This window comes from Osmerus eperlanus, chromosome 28 (assembly GCF_963692335.1).
Source record: "Osmerus eperlanus chromosome 28, fOsmEpe2.1, whole genome shotgun sequence".
NCBI lineage: Eukaryota > Metazoa > Chordata > Actinopteri > Osmeriformes > Osmeridae > Osmerus > Osmerus eperlanus.
In genome coordinates, this window is record NC_085045.1 from 4,054,390 (window position 1) to 4,073,628 (window position 19,239).

The window sequence follows — 19,239 nt, forward strand, 5'->3', positions numbered from 1 at the left end:
TATACTTTATGCATAATCATAAATGCTGAATACTTTGTATTTAAATGTTACTGTGAACACATGTTAAAAACAGAAACGTTGAGGTGAAAACGTTAGATTTCAAGTGTCTTTATTTGTGCAGTATAGAAATAAATCAACAATTAACATCTCACAAGACAATGCAGGTTTTATTAGTGGTATATAATTATTTAGTGGTATAAAATTAACATCTTACAATGCAATGCTTTTAAATTGGAGACGGTGGGAATAGTGTACTTGTTAGCCCAGAGTCACCAAACACATTACTGTAGGAAGTTTTGAGAAACTGAACATAATTCTGCAGGCTGCGATTAGTACAGTCTGATTGTTCCAGTCTGTCCTTCAAATTCTTCAACTGACTCTGAAATCGGCGTTCCATCTGCATAAAAAAGGTTACATCTTTTCAGTCATATTCATTATAACTGCCAGGGCATGAATATACAGGACTTCCAATAGTTCACTTTATATATACAATATCCTTACAAAACTCACATCCTCTTTATTTCTGCGTAATTGGGACAGCTCTGCCTTAGACATCCCTAACTGGCTTTCCAGATCCAGAGCCTTCGACTGAGAGGACCTTTCTTTAGATAAAGCCCGCTCATGGCTCTCCCCAACCTGGAAGAAAAAACAGAACAATCTAAGTGAAACCTTTGGCCCAGAATAGCCCAGAAATGAAACCAAAGCAAAGTGTGTGCGAGTCTGTCCTGCGCACACAGACCTGTCTCTGTGCGTCCTCAAGCACCTGCTCCAGCTGTTTGGAGAGGATGCTGCACTCCCTGGCTCGGTCCTCCAGCTGTTGCTGTTTACTGTGGATCGAGTCATCTCGCTGGGCGATAACCTGGGCCATGTCTCTGTTCTGCAAATTGGCCTCCTCCACTTTTCTGGATCAATGATGTTGAGCAATTGAGTTAAGAAAATAACCTTTAAAACTTGCAAAGCAAAGTGCGACTAGTGTCCTATATAGAGTATGACATACCTCTCTAAACTCTCCATTTTGTGCTTCAAATGCCTGTTTTCCTCCTGGAGCAGTAGATTATTTTCTTGAAATGCTTCCACCCGGCAGACCTGCTGGTCTACCTGTACACAGCCCCAGACACAGACCCATCTTAATCATCATATTCAAAGACAGTTTACACATGCTTATGCAGGCTAACTAGCTAAATATAAAGTGCATTATAAATACAATTATTATTATGCACGCACACCTTGTGCCTGAGCTCAGCGAGGGTACTGTTCTGCTCCATGTTTCTCCTTTCCTGAGCGTCCACCTGCTCCTGCGCCTCCCTGAGCTGCAGCTCAGAGCTCCTCAGCCTCTCAGGCAGAGGCTCCAGCTCTTTCAGACGGCCCAGCAGCTGCCTCCTGACGTGCTCGATCTCCCGCTCCAGGTTGGCCTTCAGCTCCCGGGCCTCTTTCCCGGCAGCATCTAGCTTCAGGCAGTGGTCCACGGATTCCGAGCGAGCCTTCTGAAACTGAGGCACGATACGAACACTTTCTCAACAAACGAATGACGTACGCGTTTGTATGAGTTCCAACCTCAGGCCAGTGGAGGTGTCACTTCAATGCCTGTTAGCCTGTGTTTGTACCTTGCACTTGTACTTGTCCATCAGACTTTCATGCTTCTTGATTGAAGTCTTAAGCTGATGAGCCTCGGAGTGGGACCGAGCAAGCTTTTCCTCTGCTGCAGATAGGGAGGCCTGAAAAGAAAACACAGAAATGTTAAGAATTAACTAATAAAAGTAATACATTTTATTCACCCACTCTGTCTATATCACGTCATTATATAAACCAGTGCCAAACCGAACAAGCCAAAGATACACACACACACTCAGACAGATTCCTGCATTTATAGATCAATACATACTCAAAGTAAATGTGTTTACCTTCAGACTCTGGTTCTCTAATTTGCTTTTGGTGTTGTCAGAGTTGAGGCGGTGCAGCTGGTCCAGTAGCCCCTCCTTCTCAGCACGATTTTTCTGCTCCACAGCATATAACTGGTCTGTCAGCTCTCTCACCTGGCTGCACAGTCAGACCACAACCGTAAAGGATCTCCCACCGTCAAATAACCTATTTACAGTGGGTTTTTTTGTGTTGATTCTTTCACTCACTTTCTGAGAGCAGTCACATCCATGTCCAGCTGGCTCTTGGCGCTCGCTTCAGTGGAGTGGCGTGCACACCAGGCCTCGGCTGTGGAGAGGGCTTCTGCCAACTGGGACTCCTGGAGGGAAAGAAAAACAAGACATGGCGTTGTGTGATCCTCAGGTGTTTTCGTATAGTTGCACGTATTTCACCCTGTGAAAGTAGCATACATGCATGTCGTGTTGGAAATGGTTGCCAGAGGGCCTGTGAGTATCTAACCTTCTCCAGCAGCTGTGTAGACAACTCCCTGGCTGAATCCTCACTGTGCTTGGCCCGCTGTTTTAGGGTTTGTGTCTCATGCCTGTGGATCTCTTTGCTCTCCTCATTCTGGTGCTTTAACTCTTGCAGCTTTTCCATCCAACCCTGCATCTCCTTCCTCTGAGCCTCCTGGGTCAGCTCCATGCTCTGCTCCAGACAAGAAGATCGCAAAGATGACGATTTTCAACTCAGTTTAAATGGTGCCGAAACCCCAAATCTTCAGATGGCACAGCTGTGCCTGGTGGCACAACCTAAGCAACTTTGTATACAAATACAACCTGCCTTATGTAATATGATACGACCAATCATATTGAATAACGTCAACTCACTTGAATCTGAGCAATAAGACGGTCATTTTCATCTTCTTTGCAGTGTAACTGACTTATGAGACGACTACGGGTAGACTCTAGAATCTTCGACAGCTCTCCATTAGCCTTCACATTGTCCTGCCATGAGGATGCATAGTAGGAAGACAAATGCATAGCAGTAGGATACAACTTTATGATAAGTGAGCAAACTCTTTCAACTCTGAGGGATGGGACACCTGTCAAACCTTTTCAGAATCCAGATATAGAGCAAGCTTGGTGGCTTCTTTCTCTTTGTTGTTGAGTTTTGACAAAAGCCGCTGAAAGAAATGGGGTCAAACCAACTCATTGTGGAGGTTATGAATATCTGTGAGGGAAAATGAAGAAAAGGACAAAGCACACAACATTGCCATGTGGAGGGGTGGTGGATACCCACCATTTTCTCATCCTCTGTGTCAGCCAGTCTCCTCAGCAGTGCATGTCTCTGCTCTGACAGCTTCAGTGATTCAGTCTATTAAATGATTGGCAAAAATACAGAAGACAACTTCATCTCAAACAATTTCTTTGCATTCGTCAATCTTAGAAAACGGACCTGTCCTGGTCAGAAAACTTACTTCACGTTCATGACACTCCCTAAGCAGTTCTCGAAGATGGCGGTTTGTGCTGTCAAATGTATCAATTTTCTTTTTCAACAACTCTTGTTCCCTTCTTAAGGAGCTTGAATTCATCTTTGACGATAGTTTATCCTACAGAAAAAAAACGGTTGAACACAACATCAAATTCTCCCAACAATGCATAGCCAATGACAGATCAATATGTTTTTATTATTGAAACAAACCTTCCCTTTGCCAACGGTCTCCTTCAGGGCTTCCAACTGATTGGCCACTGCCATACTATCAATCTCAGCTTCCACTAGTTTCCTCAGCAGCAAGTCTGTTTCCCCAACAACTTTACCAGAATCAGCCCTATACACAGTGGAATGGTTAGGGATGGTATGAACAGATACATTAGGATTTGAACTGGTAGGCCTAATGTCCCACTACAAGCCTATTCCTTACCTTTCATAATCGCCTCTCATCTTCAAGGAATGACATTCTTTCATGTTCTGTTCCCCCAGCTCCTCGTCCTGATCGCCACTCTTACGCTGGTGGGCTCTCAGAAGTTCAGACTGGTCACGCTCCTTCTTCCGCAACATTGCCTTTTCAACCAAATGAGTTATGCATCAATAAATAAAAATGTACTTATGCATAAGCATTAGATACAATATTTTCCTTGCTTTAGACATGCAAAAAAAAAACAGGAAAGCGATACACATGATTTTGCTATCAAGTTTTGCAGGTGATTGTAAGAAAGTAATAGGAGACCGTGATGTGCAACAACTACAAAATTATCTGATACTATACCTCCTTGGATGACTCAGCATCCATCATAAGTCTGTCAATCTTCATCCCTTGTCTCTTGCGGTGACTGTGACCCTCCTCATCCTCATCAGACAGGTCCTCCAACTGTAGAGGACCAAGCGATGGTTCAGCCGGTGACCCAGTTGTAATCTCAAGACAATGACTAGGCCCCTGAAATTGATAAATATTCAGCTTGTGTATTGTTGAAACACAGTCAAATAAAACAATCCTTAATTACTCGTAATGAAAAAAAATCCAGAAAGCAAATATTGCCAATACCTCCCACTTGTATACATCTTGCCGGGTGGAAGTTCTTCCTGGGGGGATCCAGGGAACACGGGTCTTTGTCTTGGCAGTTGTGCGCAAGCTCACCACATCCCCCTTGATCTGCACCTCTCTGGTCTTCATCTGGAAAAGCAGAAGCACAACAAATAACAGCATTATTTTAAATCTGTGCAGCATAGACGTTTTTGACTAACCAAAAAAATAAAAGAAAAAAACATAAATATTTAAACTGTACATTGTACAGATCATTTTCAGGAAGAAATGTTTTATTGAACTTCTTAATCGATATTTCCAACTCACCTGAGCAGGCCTGTAAGTGCAGCTTTTCGGACTCTTTTTTAGATGAACATGCACTGGAGTGGACTCTGCGACATGGACATGCACAGGAGGTGATGAATCTCGTGTTTTCATTATTCAACCCAGGTCGTATTTTAATTAAATACACTGCAAGTAAATCTATCAAGACTTTATTGTTGGGCTACGCTCGGTGTTGATGTTAGCTTCCCAACAACGAAGTCAAAATGGTCCCTAAACATTACTTTAAAGAATTGTTATAGGTTATCGTCTGCGTCGTATCTAACGACTCCGGCTTCAGAGACAGAAACGATAAACAAGACTTTTCAAAGAAGGTCAAATTGGATTGGCTCGTTCATACTGGATATTTAAGATACTGCGTTGTGATTGGATAGCAGTCTTAAGCCCCACATTCTAGTCAAACGTTGCCAGTAGCAACAGGAAGTTCCTTAATAATACGTCATATATCCGCGAACTCCTGAACTGTAGACGGCGCAATACGTTTTTGTAAACGTTGTTTCAATAGTAGCCCTGTGGACCTAAAGGAAAACGGCCGATTCTGATGATTATTTCAAACATTTTATAGGAAATCTTCAAAGATTTGAACATTGGACCGATTGCGTGAAACAATTAGGCTAGGCTACTTATTGTCTCGAACCGATTGCATGATCGCGCTTGGGGAAAGTGACCATGTGGCCAACAATGACTAGCAAAGCGCGCACTTTATCAGAACTTCTGCAGAGACAGTACGCTTTTTACTCGTGTCTCACTTTAATTTTACAATTTGCAAAGCCCGGCGAAGGTTGCAATTCACAAAGTGTAGGCGTCTCGCTTCTCTGTAGGGCTTGTGGACATGATTTGGCATTTGAAAGAGATGCCAAATTCATACCTAGTCGACTTGCGCTTTCACATAGAAATGACACAGTGCTTGGGGATAAGATAGTCCCCGTCCAGCTGTTCGAAAACCCTCATGGTCATCAATTTGAAGTTGTGACATTCACAAGGGCTGACGTTTTTAAACACTTTCCGGCAGATAAGCACTTTTCCTGGTATCCTGGATACTCATGGGCTATAGCCACATGCCGAACATGCCACACGCACCTTGGTGGGTTTATTTAATTTACAAGGAAAATTTTTCATTTGACATACTTGCAACCCTTGTTTGTGACGAGCTGTTCTTTGCAGGTTGGGCGTTTCAACCAAATAACTGGTCGAGTACAGTCACAGAAGGGGAGTTCGAAGAATCGGAGCACACCTTCCTAGCTTTGATCACTCACCGATTGCTGAAAGAAGATTTCGCATCATCCCTTCTTATTACTCCCAAAGCATTAAGAGCATGACTTGTCTGTAACCTTGACCTTGTCAGAATTTCTAATAAAAATCGCATGTGTTATTGCCAGCATGCTTTACTGTCACTGTTCTAGTGTTCGACTTTATAAAAGACATCCATAAGATCACACGCATACACATTACGTTTTATTGTAACAAAGCAACTTGTACACCTCAAATTTAAAACAATTTTCCCAGCAGAAAAGAAAATGGTGACCAGATGTAAATTCCATGAGTAAACCAGTCATTTTCCAAGAAGTAGTGGGGGCCAAAATGTACAAGTGTTTCTCTTTTTTTTCGGTTTTGTGTTCTTTATTAAAAATGTCATCTCATGGATATCTGTAAAACAATACAATGAAAATCAAAACAAATCCCATAGAACTGACTTCACATGCCCACCCTCAACACCCAAGATATAACCCTTTCCGACCCTAACTTTGACCCCAAACATTACAAGAGGTGATAGGAATGAGCTGGTACTTTCTGTTCATTTTAACCACATAGGGCAAAATAAAGAAAAAACAAAATTACAGAACTTGAGGGATCTACTCCCAAACTGAAGAAAATTTGAAAAACTGGAGTTCTGGCTGCTAGCGCTAAGTCACTGCACCATGGCTTTGATCACTTATAGCAAAACTTTAAACAGGCAGAAATTATATTTATAAATTGCTATTCCTAAAACTACTCAGGATGATGAGCTGATTCTATATTTTTTTGTTTTTTAGGTTTTTATTTTTGAGATGAATGTTGGAATTGAGGTGGTACTTAAAATTCGAGGCAACCTTTTGCCTTAAGCTTCATGTGAGTGAAAGAAACTTAACATGGCACGGACAGGAGAGAGGGCTTCAAAATGAGATGAAGCACAGACATAAAAAAATAATTTTGTTCCCAAATATGGGTGAAGAACCGAAAGGGGGACAATAGGAAAAGAAATTGGTAGATCATGTCTGGTTCAGTCATCTTCTCCATCATCATCCTAAAACAAAGAGGAATCATATCAATTGTGTGAAACAGTAGTTATTTAGCACTTGTGTTTACAAGAAACAAAAAGATATTTGACTAATACTGCCAACATACCTCGCCATCATCTCCATCATCCTCTTCATCATCCTCCCCTTCATCTTCATCACCCTCCTCATCAATGTCTTCAAGACCTTCCTCATCTTCATCATCATCTTCACCCTCACCCTCCTCGTCATCCATGTCTGGAACCTGCACAATAAACAAGCCAGTTCTCAGTTTACCCATAAGTCAACAGCACAGGAATATAATGAATGTAAAAAAATAAACGAGCAGTACATTATCCGGTGTCGGTACTTGCTTAGCCAAATTCATTACGCTACTAACCAGGTAGTACTGCAGAGGGTTAGGCCAGATGTCATCCTTAATAACCTCTCCAAGCTCATCTGCCCCGGCATCAGAGTGATCAGTAAACCAGGTGAAGAAGCTCTCCGGCTCCTCATGTTGCCTCTTCCTCCCAGCTTTATTCTGTGTCTGGCTGGAGCGCTTGGTAAGGTCCTTTTAGTTAAGAAACAAAATACAAATGTTACTGTATCAAAAACTCACGGAGAATCTTGTTATAAAATACAAAGATCCATTTCTTATCAAATTAAGGCTCAACATTTATAAGAGAACACTATTAATCCTCAGGCAGGTACATTTGAGAATGTATTGCATATTTGTCTTTCATAATTAATCAGGTTAACTTGTAGTAACAAATCGGGAAATACCTTTCCCGATTTCCATTTGATTTCTGTTGACTTTGAAGATGGGTCTCCACTCTCATTCAGATGGAACTCTTTGGAAAGGACTTTGTTTTCGAAGTATGGGTTCTCGTCGAAGTACTACAAAAGAGAAATGAGAATTGCTTGCACTCGAGGAAATAGGAGGGTCGGGATGGTTAAAACAATGGAAGCTGTTAAGAAACCTTAATGTACTTCTTAAAACTTACAAAATCTATTCTGTAGCCTGACTTGATATCTTCGAACTCCGTCACCTCCACCCTGGTGAGATAGTGAAGTGCCTCCTCATCTTCCTCTCCTAGAAGGGCAGAAACTGCAAATACATTTTGAAGTTAGAATTGTCCAATCACATCAGGTTATAAAGTAAATGCAGGACTGCAATGCAAAACCTCACCTTGTGGATGGTTGACGAAAGTAGTGACCCAGAAGTTGGGTATTTTGGCGATCAGTTCTGACCTCTTCTGGAAGAACGGCTGGCGGAGTTTGTTGTATTTCTGTTCTACTTTTAGTATCTCCTCACTTGCTTGCTCGTTCAGTCTACACAAAATAAATATATTTAACACTCATAATTAACATATGTCCATTGTAAAAGATACATGTTAGGAGTTGGAATAGGCAATGCAAATACAGATAACGACATTTACAATACTGACATTGAAAACAGACAAAAGGTCTGTCATTTCTTCTAAAACAACATTCAAACAGTCTACAATCAAAATGTATTTTTTTTAATCAATTTAATATTCTGATATGACGTTTCATAGGACATTCTCACCTGTCGATTTCATTTTGAACTTCGTCAATATGTTCAATAGCTTCCTGTTGTTCTTTTTCTGTTGGGGAAAAAAATGTAATCCATTAGTACACTTAAAAGGCGTGTGCAGTAAAATACTTGGAGTTAAGTAATAGACATTCATTCCTAAGGTCATCACGAGGGCATTTATACATGGATGACCCTTTCCAAGCAGTAAGCTACTCAAGTCCCAAACGGAGTTTCCTGCTGGCTTCTGCCAGGCGAAGGCCGCGTGGTTCAAATGTGGGTCCGCACACTTCACTTATGCACTCTCGGTCTCCTCCACGAGAAATGCCTAGCTAGCCGGTGTAGCTAACTAGCAAAAACATCTATATCTACGGGACGCCAAAATTATGTCAACGATAACATTACCCAAACTATTGTATCAATACCCTAAAAACACACCTACCATTGCTGGTTAACAATGTTATTTTGTTGTTCTGTAGTTAGCTAGCTACATCATGGCGGAGATGCACAACAACAACACATAGCCACTGGGAAGGCTAGCTAACTTGCATGGCTCGCACCATTGCTTGGTTAGCTAGCTAACGACGTTAGCTACGCCGTAGTTTCATTTACGCAGAAACAGTTCGCAGCTAATCAAGCAACCTTACTTGATATTCTCCGTGCTAGCTAACCAACCATCTAGCTGCATAAAATAAAACACACTGAAAAATGTTTAGCTACTACTATGGAGCGAATAGTCTCTCCAAACAGATCAAGCATGCGGTAACTCGTCAAGCTAGCTAACATTTAGCTAGCCAAGGATTGTTGCGTGATGCTAGCAGCGAACATGGCCTCAGCAACACCGTTCTGAATTAGCTTGCCGCGCGATACGCAATCATCTAGACCACCACGCAGGCTGCAGCCCCTGGCCGGATAGACTTGCGTGCAAACACAACCGTATAAAATTATTGCAGTTTGTAAACTAATTTGATTAAAAGCGATCAAATTCAGTTGAACTATTAAAGAAAGTGAAAATGGCGGTGAATTGGAGGCCGCCATCCCTTACCGGAGGTTTCATCCGCTCCGTCGTGGTTTGAGTTCAGCTCCTTTTTACTCACTTTAGCCGCCGAGGCCGACATGTTTTCGCAAGCTGTGAATAACAAACTTCAGCAAGAATACTTTGTTTGTATCTGAGTTCTCCTGAACCAGGAGAATCGTGTTTTAACCGAATGTTTAAGCGTGCAGAAACAACGTGTGCAGCTTCCCCCCACACAATATAAGCGAGGAAGTCAAAGACACTCACGAAGCTCAAGCCCACTCACGCGCTCCCTTTCATTACGAACGCGCCTCGCCAAATGGAACCAACTGAACTCCGCCTCCCTTGACACTAGTGTTCTTTCTCGTTCCTAGCGTTGCATTCTGATAGGCGAGGTTGCACAAGGCGGGATTTTATTGAAACACCCTCTTTAACAACAACGTTAATCAATTTAACAGATTATTACACTGTTTGACAACTGTATATAATTTGAATATCTAATATATATATGTATATGTGCACCTATGGAGGATCTCCATAAGGAAATTGATGTTAAGTGACTGGGAAGTCGATGCGAAATCAATACACCCTTGGAGACATTACTCCAATTATTATTAGGCCTACTCCATCAAAGATTGATATAATTTAGTATTTAATGTAATTTTTTTTGTTTAAGTGTTTTAATGCATGTTTGATTCATTAAACATTTGATCGGCATCAGCCGTTCTTTGTTTACCAGTTACAGCATTTTTTTAATCACGTCGCCTGTGTGCAAAGATAATGTGACAGTGACAAAACGCTTTCCATGTTCATAAAAAAAACGAATAACGAGCTAATTAGAAATATTTTTCATTCAAAGCATGAAACAAATGTGCGAGCATCTGCTGGAAAATGCTATGCTTTTTCTTCCCCAACGAAGAGCTGCAGTTGTAGAGCTGCAGTTGACTACCTAGAGCATTTGATTAATGTCCCAGGCACTCTCTGTTCCATTCTGGAACGGGCAAGCTCTTAAGCAAAGCTCTTTAGCTGGGTACTCTGCCTAGCTGTCCTGGGGAGAGCGGCTCTATGTTTGTCTTTGGTTGGTGACAGCGGAGGAACATGTGGTTCTGCTCCAGCCAATGCTGAGCCTAGAAAGGGAGATCAGGACTCGCAGACTCGCAGCAGTGTTGGCACAGGGGGATCTCTGCCACCCCTGCAGAAAGCCTAAACAGAAAAACAAAAGGAGAGAGGAGATTTATTAACAGGAAGAGAAGAGATCAGAATGCCGGACTGGGGGAAAGGGATCTTGCAGGGCAGACATCAGAGAGGCAAAAACAAACTGGACAAGAGTCTGTGTGACTGGATTTACAAGATGTAAAGCGTTATCAAGAGGAACTCACTGTACCCACAACAGCAGAGGACTTGTTGTGTTTCAAGGATAGTGAAGGTGGAGAGGTGGAACGTGAGAAGCTCTCCTGTGGTTACGAGGATGACAAATTAGCCCTTATTCAGCAAGGAGAAAGGGGAGCACTCTGAGGTGAGTGAAGTGCACAGTCATACTTATTTTCACTTGGTTTAACCGTGTTGTTACACCTCTGGCACTTGTATCAGCGTAATCAATTTGTAAATAAGCAGGGCTAAGACATGCATCACTAACTTCATCACTAATCCCTGCTGGTTTATATTTGAATGATTTATTAACAGCATTTCATGCGTCAGTATAGATATTGCCATTCTTAAAAAAAGAAAAAATCATTTACAGGGTGAAATTGAGTTCAAGTGGTCTCTTGTGGTTGTGTTTCCCTCCATCTCGGTAGCTGTGTCTCCTTACCTCAGTGATAACGTGGAGCTCTTTGTCTCTGTGATGTGTCACTATCTAGGATCAGGAGATGCTGTCCACAGCTCAGCAGATGCTGCAGGACAGCCGCTCCAAGATTGAGCTGATTCGAATGCAGATTATCAAAGTCACCCAGACTGGTGTTGGTGATGGCCACAGCACCCATGACAGCTCCCATCATGGAGGTCAGAGATTTATGGTACAGTTGAGGAGTGGGATCATGTTTGCATGATAACAAACAGATTTTTTCTTGCAATATGAACAATATGATTGTACCATAGGGCATCGATCAGCCTTTGTGTTGTTTTCCTCTTGTGCTGTTATGACATTGAAAAGCACTCTAGAAAATTGAACGTGGTTGTAACTGACCTCTATCCCAGCCATTTGAGAAAGCATCTACGTGCACAACCATGTCTGCTGACTCGGACATATTATTTTATCTCCCTTGTACATGATGGTGTGGAGTCTGGCGGGTTTTCTGATTGAACCATGATCCTGCAGGACACTCCCCAGTGCCAGGCAGTCCCCTGGACATTCGCCTGGCAGAGTTACAGAACCATGTCCAGAGAGAGACAGATGTGTTGGCGTTGGCCAGGGATGTTGTGAAACAGCTGGAAGGGCTTTCATCACAGGACCAACTGGCCCTGGCTGAGGTGAAAGACAATTTCCACATCTCATTAGCAGTCTGCAATATAGGAAAAACATCAGCATTTACATACTCTAAATATTTCCTCATGATGTATCCTAATCCCTAAGTGTGTTTTGAGAATTTATAATAGGAGTAGAGTATTGGAATATATCGTGTTTGTACTCTTGTGCATCTGCAAATTATACCTTACTAACCCTAACCCCAACCAGAAAATATATTGTGCCTGCATGAAACTGTCCTTCCATCACCAGGCTCAGTCCCGTGTGCTGGAGTCCTCTCAGAAGATGGACCTTCTGCGCTTCTCCTTGGAGAGATGCCTGAAAGAGATGTCCCAGGACCATCTCCAGGAGCCTGTTATTAAAGAGGGGCTCTCCACGGGATCCTCTCCATCTGAAGGTCAAAAGCAGAACCGCCTACTCTCGTTCCTCTCCACCCCCTCCTCCACATCCTTCATCAAGCCTGCTTGTCTAACAGGTATTTACAGTGTCCCGGCTCTAAATAAAAAATATTTCTATACACGGTTTCATTGGTTTGGTGTTTCTCTCTCTGGAACTAAATCATGTTTTTTGGTATTATAACATACAGGCACACTTGAGATCAAGCTAAATGGATGTGAGGACTTACTGATATCTCTACCTGGCTTGGACAAAGTGAACAATGCATCCTTGACTGTAAATAGCCAATCAGATCACAATGTCCAAAGCGCTACCAACCAACCACCTTGTCTAAACACAGACAACCTATCCAGTAAGTTTAATAGTCAGAAGCAAACATTTGATACAACTTTGATAAAACCAAAAACTTGGAGGATTGAAAGAATTGCCTATATCAAACGTCCTGCCTGAATTTGAACACCAAAGGTACTTACATCGTATATTCCAAACATGGCTGCTTGTGTGTGACAGTGGAGGTCAGTGCTGTGCTGCGGCTGGACAACAGACTGGTGGGCCGCACCCACTGGAGACCCCAAGACAAGCAGGCCTGGAAGCAGAGTTTTCACATCCAACTGGAGAGGGTGAGTGATTTAGCAGATGAATGGAAGGGATTGTCTTCACCCAACAGTAGTTCACCATACATAAGACTTTCTATTGTATTATTGCAGTACTAAGTGTGACCAGTAGAGGTCCCTCTATACTTGTCTATGTTGATGTGAATCACTTTGAACTTCTTGCTTTGGAGAGGGGAGAGATTTATTTGCATCCTTCTGTCCAATTTTCGTCTAAAGTCTCGGGAGCTGGAAATCGGGGTCTTCTGGCAAGACTGGAGAGGGATGTGTGCTGTCAAGTTCCTGCGTCTAGAGGAGTTCATGGACAACCAGCAACATGCCCAGTGTTTATGCCTGGACCCCCAGGGCACACTCTTCACAGAGGTATCATATCTAAAGATGTCCTCTTCAACTGAAACAACCTCTACATACACATGAAATACTCAAATTTGAACACAAAATGTATCATATACTTAAAAAAATAATAGTTTCTAGCAAAACAGTTATAAACAAGCAACCTAATTAGATAAATGAGCTACTGTGAACATAAAATCAGAATGCCTTATATGCTGTTGGTGTTATAGATCACATTTATCAACACAATCATTGAGCGCCAGCCCAAACTCAGACGGCAGAGGTGCATCTTCACAAAAGAGAAAGGTAGTGCCTATGTGGCCCCCCAATCTTCTCACAGTAGTGCTCATGTTTCTGTAGTCAGGACAGATTTTGTATCGGTAGAGCAGAACCTTGTGTTCTCTGTCCCTTTCCCTCAGGGAAGAACTTACTTCGTGCCGCCCAGATGAACATGAACTTTGCCACATGGGGTCACCTGATGATGAGTGTGCTGCCTCAGTGCAGGTCTTTTACCACGATGAGCTCATCTGGGCCTCCATCGTCTGACCCTGTGGCCGGCTCTCCCCCTTCCACAGACAAGGTCATCCCATTAACACCTCCACTGCCAGGGTGAGAAGCAACACAGCCTAGTACTGTGGGGTGAAATATGCCGCATATAGTAATGGGCATTACTGGATTGTGCATTAAATACTTTACTAATATCTCTTCAGCAGGATATGTCATTGATTTTCTGTTGAAATCTGATTGTTTTTCCCTTTTTCCCTTTGTCTTTAGTGATGTACCAGTGATCAGGCTTAACATAAGTGAGGATCAGTCATCTAAAATGTCTTGCATTGACCAGGGAAAAACTGTCCCCAGCACTGTCTCCACAGCACAAACACCACCAATGTCTAAACTGACAGAACAACAGGTGATCATCCCAACCAGGGCCCCCTTGATCATAAATACAGCATGGCAGCATTATTGATTACATTTATTTACTGTACTGGTGTTAGAATCTATATCCACCATCTTTGAAACAGTATCTCTTTCTTTTCAGCCCACCATTGGAAACAACACACCAGAGAGCAGAGGAGATGGATCTGATTCCAAGTATTATGAACACACACGCGCGCGTGCCATAACATGGTGCTCTAGTATGCTTCTGTCTAAGGATGTTTATAAGTGTTATGACATAAATGAAAAGTAATAAATGCTATTTGGCCCCTCTACCAGGATGAAGATGGAGGATTTCAAATGCATCTCTGTTTTGGGAAGAGGACACTTTGGGAAGGTTGTTCGTTTTGTCAATGGAAACTAGAATGAATTGATTTGGTTGTTGTTTTTTTTGTTTGTCGTATTTGATGTGTTTTTGTATTCAGGTACTTCTAGCTGAGTTTAAGAAAACAGGAACACTGTATGCCATAAAAGCATTGAAGAAAAGGGAAATTGTGACTCGTGATGAAGTTGACAGGTCAGTAATAGCCCCATGGAAAATGCATGGCACAAGGAAATGGACCGAAGTAATTGCTAAGTGCTCATTCAGGGTTATCGTTTCCCAGTCTAATGAGCGAGAGGAGGATCTTTGAAATGAGTCATCCCTTTCTGGTGAATCTGCATGGCTGCTTCCAGACCAGTGAGCATGTGTGCTTCGTCATGGAGTACTCACCAGGAGGTGACCTAATGATCCACATCCACAATAATGTCTTCTCTGAAGTTCAGGCTAGGTAAGAAACGTTCATACACGCACATGCACGTTTGCACACACACACACACTTCATTGATAATAATTGTATTTTCTGTTTGACTTTGTGTTACAGGTTTTACTCAGCCTGTGTTTTGTTGGGTCTAGAGTTCCTACATCTGAATAAAATAGTTTATAGGTGAGAATGACATATATTTCATTTATTTTGTTCCACACAAATGCACGATACACTTTACAATGAATTTCAATATTGTGTTATGAACAGAGATTTGAAACTGGATAACTTGCTGATGGACGCTGATGGGTTTATCAAAATCACAGACTTTGGACTTTGTAAAGAGGGTAAGATAACATTTTAGGGTGTGACTAACTCAACCAAAAATGAACTGTCAGTAATAATAGGCTTCTGTGATATCAGTATTTGAATTCACTTGTTAAAGTGTTTTCTCACATTTGTTCCGACAGGAATGGGCCATGGTGACCGAACCTCAACATTCTGTGGAACACCAGAATTCCTGGCCCCTGAGGTCCTCACTGATGACAACTACACACGGGCGGTGGACTGGTGGGGGATGGGCGTCCTTATCTTTGAGATGCTCGTGGGAGAGGTTAGTCACCTGCACCAAATGCACACCACACTTTCGTAGCGGAAATACATAATTGGAATCATCTATAAACAACCACCCTTCCACATCTCTGTCCGGTCTATGCGGTCTTCAGTGTTGCATGTACAATAAAGATAAGTATTATATAGTATAAATACCTTTATTGTTAGGACATGTGAAGTAGAACATGCAGCTTAGGGAGTACAATAATCCAAAGTGGTATGTCTCTCTCTTCACAATTTCGGTCAGTCTCCATTCCCAGGTGAAGATGAAGAGGAGGTTTTTGACAGCATTGTTAATGATGATGTACAGTATCCTAGCTGCCTCTCTCCAGACTCAGCCTCCATCATCCAGAAGGTAATGGGATTCATCTACCCCACTTATCTACTCTCTCTTTTCTCATAAAGTCTTGTTTTTGTCTCTTACTTGAGCTGTTGAACTGTTCAGCTGCTCAAAAAGAACCCACTGAAAAGACTAGGAGGAGGAGAAGAGGATGCAACTGAGGTTAAGGGGGAGAAATTCTTCAAGGTAATTTAATATCTCACTGTGTTGAGTTTGCCTTGCTGTGAGTGCATGCCTTGTTTTCTAATCTAACAATATCATTCAAAACAATTTCACAGACGATAGACTGGGATGCCTTGCTCGCGAAGAAAGTGAAACCCCCGTTCCTGCCATTGATCAAGGCGTCCATGGACGTTAGCAACTTTGACAAGGAGTTCACAAAACTCCAGCCAGTCCTGTCTCCCCCTCCTGTGTCCTGCAGCCTCTCCTCAGAACAGCAGCAGGCCTTCGTAGACTTTGACTTCTCTACCCTGCATGGATGAGGATGTCAGACACCAGGGAGACTGAAAGGTCATCAAACTTCTGCATGAGCTGTTCCGTAGCACACAACCATTACTGATAACAACTAAATGCTCTGTGTTTGTATTCAGGTAACAGACGAGGCAGACTGGCAGTCTTCAGAAGCCATCATCCCCAAAAACCAAACAGAGAATACTTTCAGGATTGTAACCCTTTATATTTGGAGCGAGTCGGGACAGCCTGACTCCGTGACTGTTCCAATGTGCTATAGTATTTAATGCTATGGTATTTATTTTGGAATGGATTTTTGTCTAATGACAATGGATACCATCTACAAACACAAAAACAATTGTTGGAATCCAGGGACAGAATCCAAGCATGCTTTGTGGCCTTTGCTTATGTTGCCATTGCCTGATAACAGTTTCCTTCTTAAGGTACATGCTGCCATTTCTATGCATCACTGTGAGAGGCTTTGCCCACTGCCTTGACAAAGCAAATGAAAAAAGCTATTTTATTCCTGTTACATCTCCTTTATATAAATATTGTTAAATGTGAAGATGCAATGTCTATACTTATATATTTGTTCCAATAACTTCCTCAATGACATTTGTGAATTTAAGATTTTCTTTAAAAAGTGCATGGCACACTTATGAATTTGTGCACTTAGTCTAAGACTGTGTAGTCATAAGCCACAAGATAAGCCATTTATGATACAGCCATAAATATGAATTAAATAGTGCTTTGACTATAGCAATGCTTTCAAAGTTATGCAATAACAGTGATAATGTAAAGAAGCTTTTGTGTGTTTGTTTTGAAATTCAACAGTTCAATATGGTTACTGTTGATTACAATGCATTACAGTATGAATGTATGTGGACTACCACAACCAGGAATGTATGTGTGTGACAGAAATATGTATCCATGAGAATCAGATGTATGTCACTGTGTCCTAAATCAAAAATGTGACTTCAGTCTATGTCTAGTTGTTTCATTACCTCTAAACAAAGTTTGTACATATAAATCTATCATCTTACCACCAAATGTGGCAAAACACATTCAATAAATAAATAATGCAAATTAATGGAATATCCTGTTTTACTGTGACTCTTGTGTCAATACAAAACACGGCTTTATAATTTACAATAGATAACAAAGAAAAAGATGTAAAAAAGGTACAAATCTAAGGATTAAATGGGTAACACAATGGTTAAAAATCAATTTGATTAGAGTTTTTAACGTAATCAGCGCAACACAACAGTTGACCTACACACTGTCACTATCTGAGAGCACCAAATGTATCACCCAGTATAATCACAACACACCGTCATGTTCAACAGTACGAGTCAGACATAACTGTGGCTCCCTCTGTAGTACACCTGCTCCCAGACGACTGTCCGGCACAAGCAGAAGAAGTCCCACAGATTACAGAAAAGGCCCCGATCAAAAGGGTTCTCCTCATCGCTGCAGCTCTTTAGATAGGAGATTCTGTGTCGAGACATGAATTCCCAAGTGGTAGCGCTGACAGAGACCAGATACAAGTGGCAGCACATGAGGACGACCACCACCAAAGAGAAAACACCTATAAGACCCAGCGAAGCCAGCAGGAAGCCATTTACTCTGAACCACACCTTCCATGTGTCAGTAAAAGAGATGCCCGACCTGCAAGACATGGACGTCCAGTATCAGAAACCAAACAAAGACTGTGTGGGTATTCTATGAGTCGGATCAAATATTCACCCACACTTACCATGCTATCTGAAGGGCCCAGAGTAAAACCACCAGCTGCACTGTCAGATATATGATGAACCAGCGGTGGTTCCTTTCCCCAACACAATTGTCGATCCAAGGACAGTGATGATCAAACCGACGCACACAGTGTTTACAGGTATGGCAGTGCTTGGCCCTCATAGGTTGCTGCTTGAAAGAAAAGGAAGAGAACACAGTACAGTACTCACAATTACAGCAATTTGTAATGATGGTATCATTTATTTGATCGGAGGACACACCATGATGGTGTATTGGTCTCAACTGGCTACAGTACCTGGAAAAGACAGTATCCACAACGGCGTAATCGAGGAGTGGTGCTATCAGGCATCATCTCCTCCAACTCTTCACTTACAGCCTGAGGACACTGGTAACACATGTTATTGTATGTCTGTAATTGCCATAAGTAATAGATCAGACTTAGATTAAAGTTATAGCTGCCTAATATAGTTAAATGTTTATCGTACCTTAATACTGTCAGAGAGGACAAATCCCGGGTCCATTAAAGACACGGTGAAGTACAGCATTACTGACAGCAAAACCAGCAAGGAGAACACCACTGGCTGCGTCAAATCACCCTTCTCCTCTTGTCTTCTCAAGTCTAGCAGGGCAAGAGATAACTAGGTTTACTTTATCTACTTAGAACACAACCTTTTCTGACAATTACATACAGAAGTGTGTAGCTTGATAAGTGTTGGTCTTAGGAAGCCAAACTACAAAACAAGCTACTACGTGTAACGAGGTTAGCTTGTGTCATATTTCGGTTTACCTGTGTTATGTAGGAATAGAATCAAAGTAATAACCCATGTCAGGACAACATGTGTGGTCCTAATTAGATGACCAGATCGAAAAATGTTTTTTAACATCGTTGCATGGTCGAATCTAACTTGCAAGCTAGATATACAATAGCGAACCACTTGCTTTGCCTTGCAGCGCTTACAAACACTTCCTGGAATGATCACATGTTTGGCCTAGCCAATAAAAATTCAGCCATTTGATATATTCAACCGAGCAGGGCACAGGGTACACGTTCTGA

General features: G+C 42.0%; 4 protein-coding genes and 1 long non-coding RNA gene across 10 annotated transcripts; 1 reads left to right on the plus strand and 4 right to left on the minus strand.

Moving 5' to 3' along the window:
- Positions 1–140: 140 nt before the first annotated feature.
- On the minus strand, positions 141–5,015 carry LOC134015234 (outer dense fiber protein 2-like). 2 transcript variants are annotated; one of them, XM_062454624.1, is made up of 18 exons: positions 4,706–5,015; positions 4,400–4,528; positions 4,124–4,225; positions 3,779–3,918; positions 3,559–3,685; positions 3,335–3,466; positions 3,157–3,231; positions 2,969–3,040; positions 2,745–2,861; positions 2,377–2,562; positions 2,127–2,236; positions 1,902–2,037; positions 1,605–1,715; positions 1,227–1,490; positions 998–1,098; positions 740–902; positions 511–636; positions 141–397 (listed from the first exon to the last, which is right to left on the minus strand). In XM_062454624.1, the coding sequence occupies exons 1-18, from the start codon at positions 4,814–4,816 to the stop codon at positions 227–229; spliced, it is 2,373 nt and encodes a 790-aa protein (XP_062310608.1). In that variant the 5' UTR covers positions 4,817–5,015; the 3' UTR covers positions 141–226. The 2 variants fall into 2 exon arrangements, with proteins under 2 accessions (XP_062310608.1, XP_062310607.1); XM_062454623.1 differs by having other exon boundaries at positions 4,124–4,291.
- A 1,260-nt stretch (positions 5,016–6,275) lies between these two features.
- On the minus strand, positions 6,276–9,922 carry seta (SET nuclear proto-oncogene a). Of its 2 annotated transcripts, XM_062454633.1 has the most exons (9): positions 9,813–9,922; positions 9,576–9,659; positions 8,546–8,603; positions 8,165–8,307; positions 7,980–8,083; positions 7,759–7,872; positions 7,376–7,546; positions 7,106–7,240; positions 6,276–7,004 (listed from the first exon to the last, which is right to left on the minus strand). In XM_062454633.1, exons 2-9 carry the CDS (start codon positions 9,646–9,648, stop codon positions 6,981–6,983), a joined length of 822 nt encoding a protein of 273 aa, XP_062310617.1. In that variant the 5' UTR covers positions 9,649–9,659; positions 9,813–9,922; the 3' UTR covers positions 6,276–6,980. The 2 variants fall into 2 exon arrangements, with proteins under 2 accessions (XP_062310617.1, XP_062310616.1); XM_062454632.1 differs by lacking the exon at positions 9,813–9,922 and having other exon boundaries at positions 9,576–9,806.
- A 792-nt stretch (positions 9,923–10,714) lies between these two features.
- LOC134015240 (uncharacterized) lies at positions 10,715–13,020 on the minus strand. Its single transcript, XR_009929086.1, has 3 exons — positions 11,356–13,020; positions 10,930–10,999; positions 10,715–10,748 (listed from the first exon to the last, which is right to left on the minus strand). It is a non-coding gene; the product is annotated as an uncharacterized LOC134015240 (long non-coding RNA).
- On the plus strand, positions 10,728–17,512 carry LOC134015235 (serine/threonine-protein kinase N2-like). Of its 3 annotated transcripts, XM_062454627.1 has the most exons (21): positions 10,728–11,061; positions 11,405–11,546; positions 11,863–12,014; positions 12,262–12,484; positions 12,596–12,757; positions 12,916–13,025; positions 13,236–13,379; positions 13,580–13,655; positions 13,769–13,958; positions 14,124–14,259; positions 14,389–14,441; positions 14,565–14,622; positions 14,711–14,802; positions 14,891–15,055; positions 15,149–15,211; positions 15,299–15,375; positions 15,499–15,641; positions 15,888–15,995; positions 16,086–16,166; positions 16,259–16,490; positions 16,571–17,512. In XM_062454627.1, the coding sequence occupies exons 2-20, from the start codon at positions 11,414–11,416 to the stop codon at positions 16,460–16,462; spliced, it is 2,370 nt and encodes a 789-aa protein (XP_062310611.1). In that variant the 5' UTR covers positions 10,728–11,061; positions 11,405–11,413; the 3' UTR covers positions 16,463–16,490; positions 16,571–17,512. The 3 variants fall into 3 exon arrangements, with proteins under 3 accessions (XP_062310611.1, XP_062310609.1, XP_062310612.1); XM_062454625.1 differs by having other exon boundaries at positions 16,259–17,512; XM_062454628.1 differs by lacking the exon at positions 10,728–11,061 and having other exon boundaries at positions 11,410–11,560; positions 16,259–17,512.
- Positions 17,513–17,516: 4 nt separating this feature from the next.
- zdhhc12a (zinc finger DHHC-type palmitoyltransferase 12a) lies at positions 17,517–19,206 on the minus strand. Of its 2 annotated transcripts, none has more exons than XM_062454630.1 (5): positions 18,973–19,206; positions 18,671–18,804; positions 18,481–18,594; positions 18,187–18,353; positions 17,517–18,098 (listed from the first exon to the last, which is right to left on the minus strand). In XM_062454630.1, exons 1-5 carry the CDS (start codon positions 19,067–19,069, stop codon positions 17,783–17,785), a joined length of 828 nt encoding a protein of 275 aa, XP_062310614.1. In that variant the 5' UTR covers positions 19,070–19,206; the 3' UTR covers positions 17,517–17,782. The 2 variants fall into 2 exon arrangements, with proteins under 2 accessions (XP_062310614.1, XP_062310615.1); XM_062454631.1 differs by having other exon boundaries at positions 18,481–18,570; positions 18,973–19,205.
- Between the last annotated feature and the right edge of the window lie 33 nt (positions 19,207–19,239).

Bases quoted from the DNA above. Each gene is read 5' to 3' on its own strand.
- LOC134015234 (XM_062454623.1), bottom strand. From the start codon at position 4,816: ATGAAAACACGAGATTCATCACCTCCTGTGCATGTCCATGTCGCAGAG. The intron at 4,529-4,705 runs GTGAGTTGGAAA...CTGCTTTTCCAG, and splicing joins GCACTTACAGGCCTGCTCAG to ATGAAGACCAGAGAGGTGCA. The intron at 1,099-1,226 runs GTGTGCGTGCAT...GGCTGTGTACAG, and splicing joins TCGCTGAGCTCAGGCACAAG to GTAGACCAGCAGGTCTGCCG.
- seta (XM_062454633.1), bottom strand. From the start codon at position 9,648: ATGTCGGCCTCGGCGGCTAAAGTGAGTAAAAAGGAGCTGAACTCAAAC. The intron at 8,308-8,545 runs GTGAGAATGTCC...TATTTTGTGTAG, and splicing joins GTTCAAAATGAAATCGACAG to ACTGAACGAGCAAGCAAGTG. The intron at 7,005-7,105 runs GTATGTTGGCAG...TCTTTGTTTTAG, and splicing joins ATGATGGAGATGATGGCGAG to GATGATGATGGAGAAGATGA.
- LOC134015235 (XM_062454625.1), top strand. From the start codon at position 11,414: ATGCTGTCCACAGCTCAGCAGATGCTGCAGGACAGCCGCTCCAAGATT. The intron at 13,380-13,579 runs GTATCATATCTA...TTGGTGTTATAG, and splicing joins AGGGCACACTCTTCACAGAG to ATCACATTTATCAACACAAT. The intron at 15,056-15,148 runs GTAAGAAACGTT...TTTGTGTTACAG, and splicing joins TTCTCTGAAGTTCAGGCTAG to GTTTTACTCAGCCTGTGTTT.
- zdhhc12a (XM_062454630.1), bottom strand. From the start codon at position 19,069: ATGTTAAAAAACATTTTTCGATCTGGTCATCTAATTAGGACCACACAT. The intron at 18,595-18,670 runs GTACGATAAACA...TGGCAATTACAG, and splicing joins TCCTCTCTGACAGTATTAAG to ACATACAATAACATGTGTTA. The intron at 18,099-18,186 runs GTAAGTGTGGGT...CATGTCTTGCAG, and splicing joins TGGGCCCTTCAGATAGCATG to GTCGGGCATCTCTTTTACTG.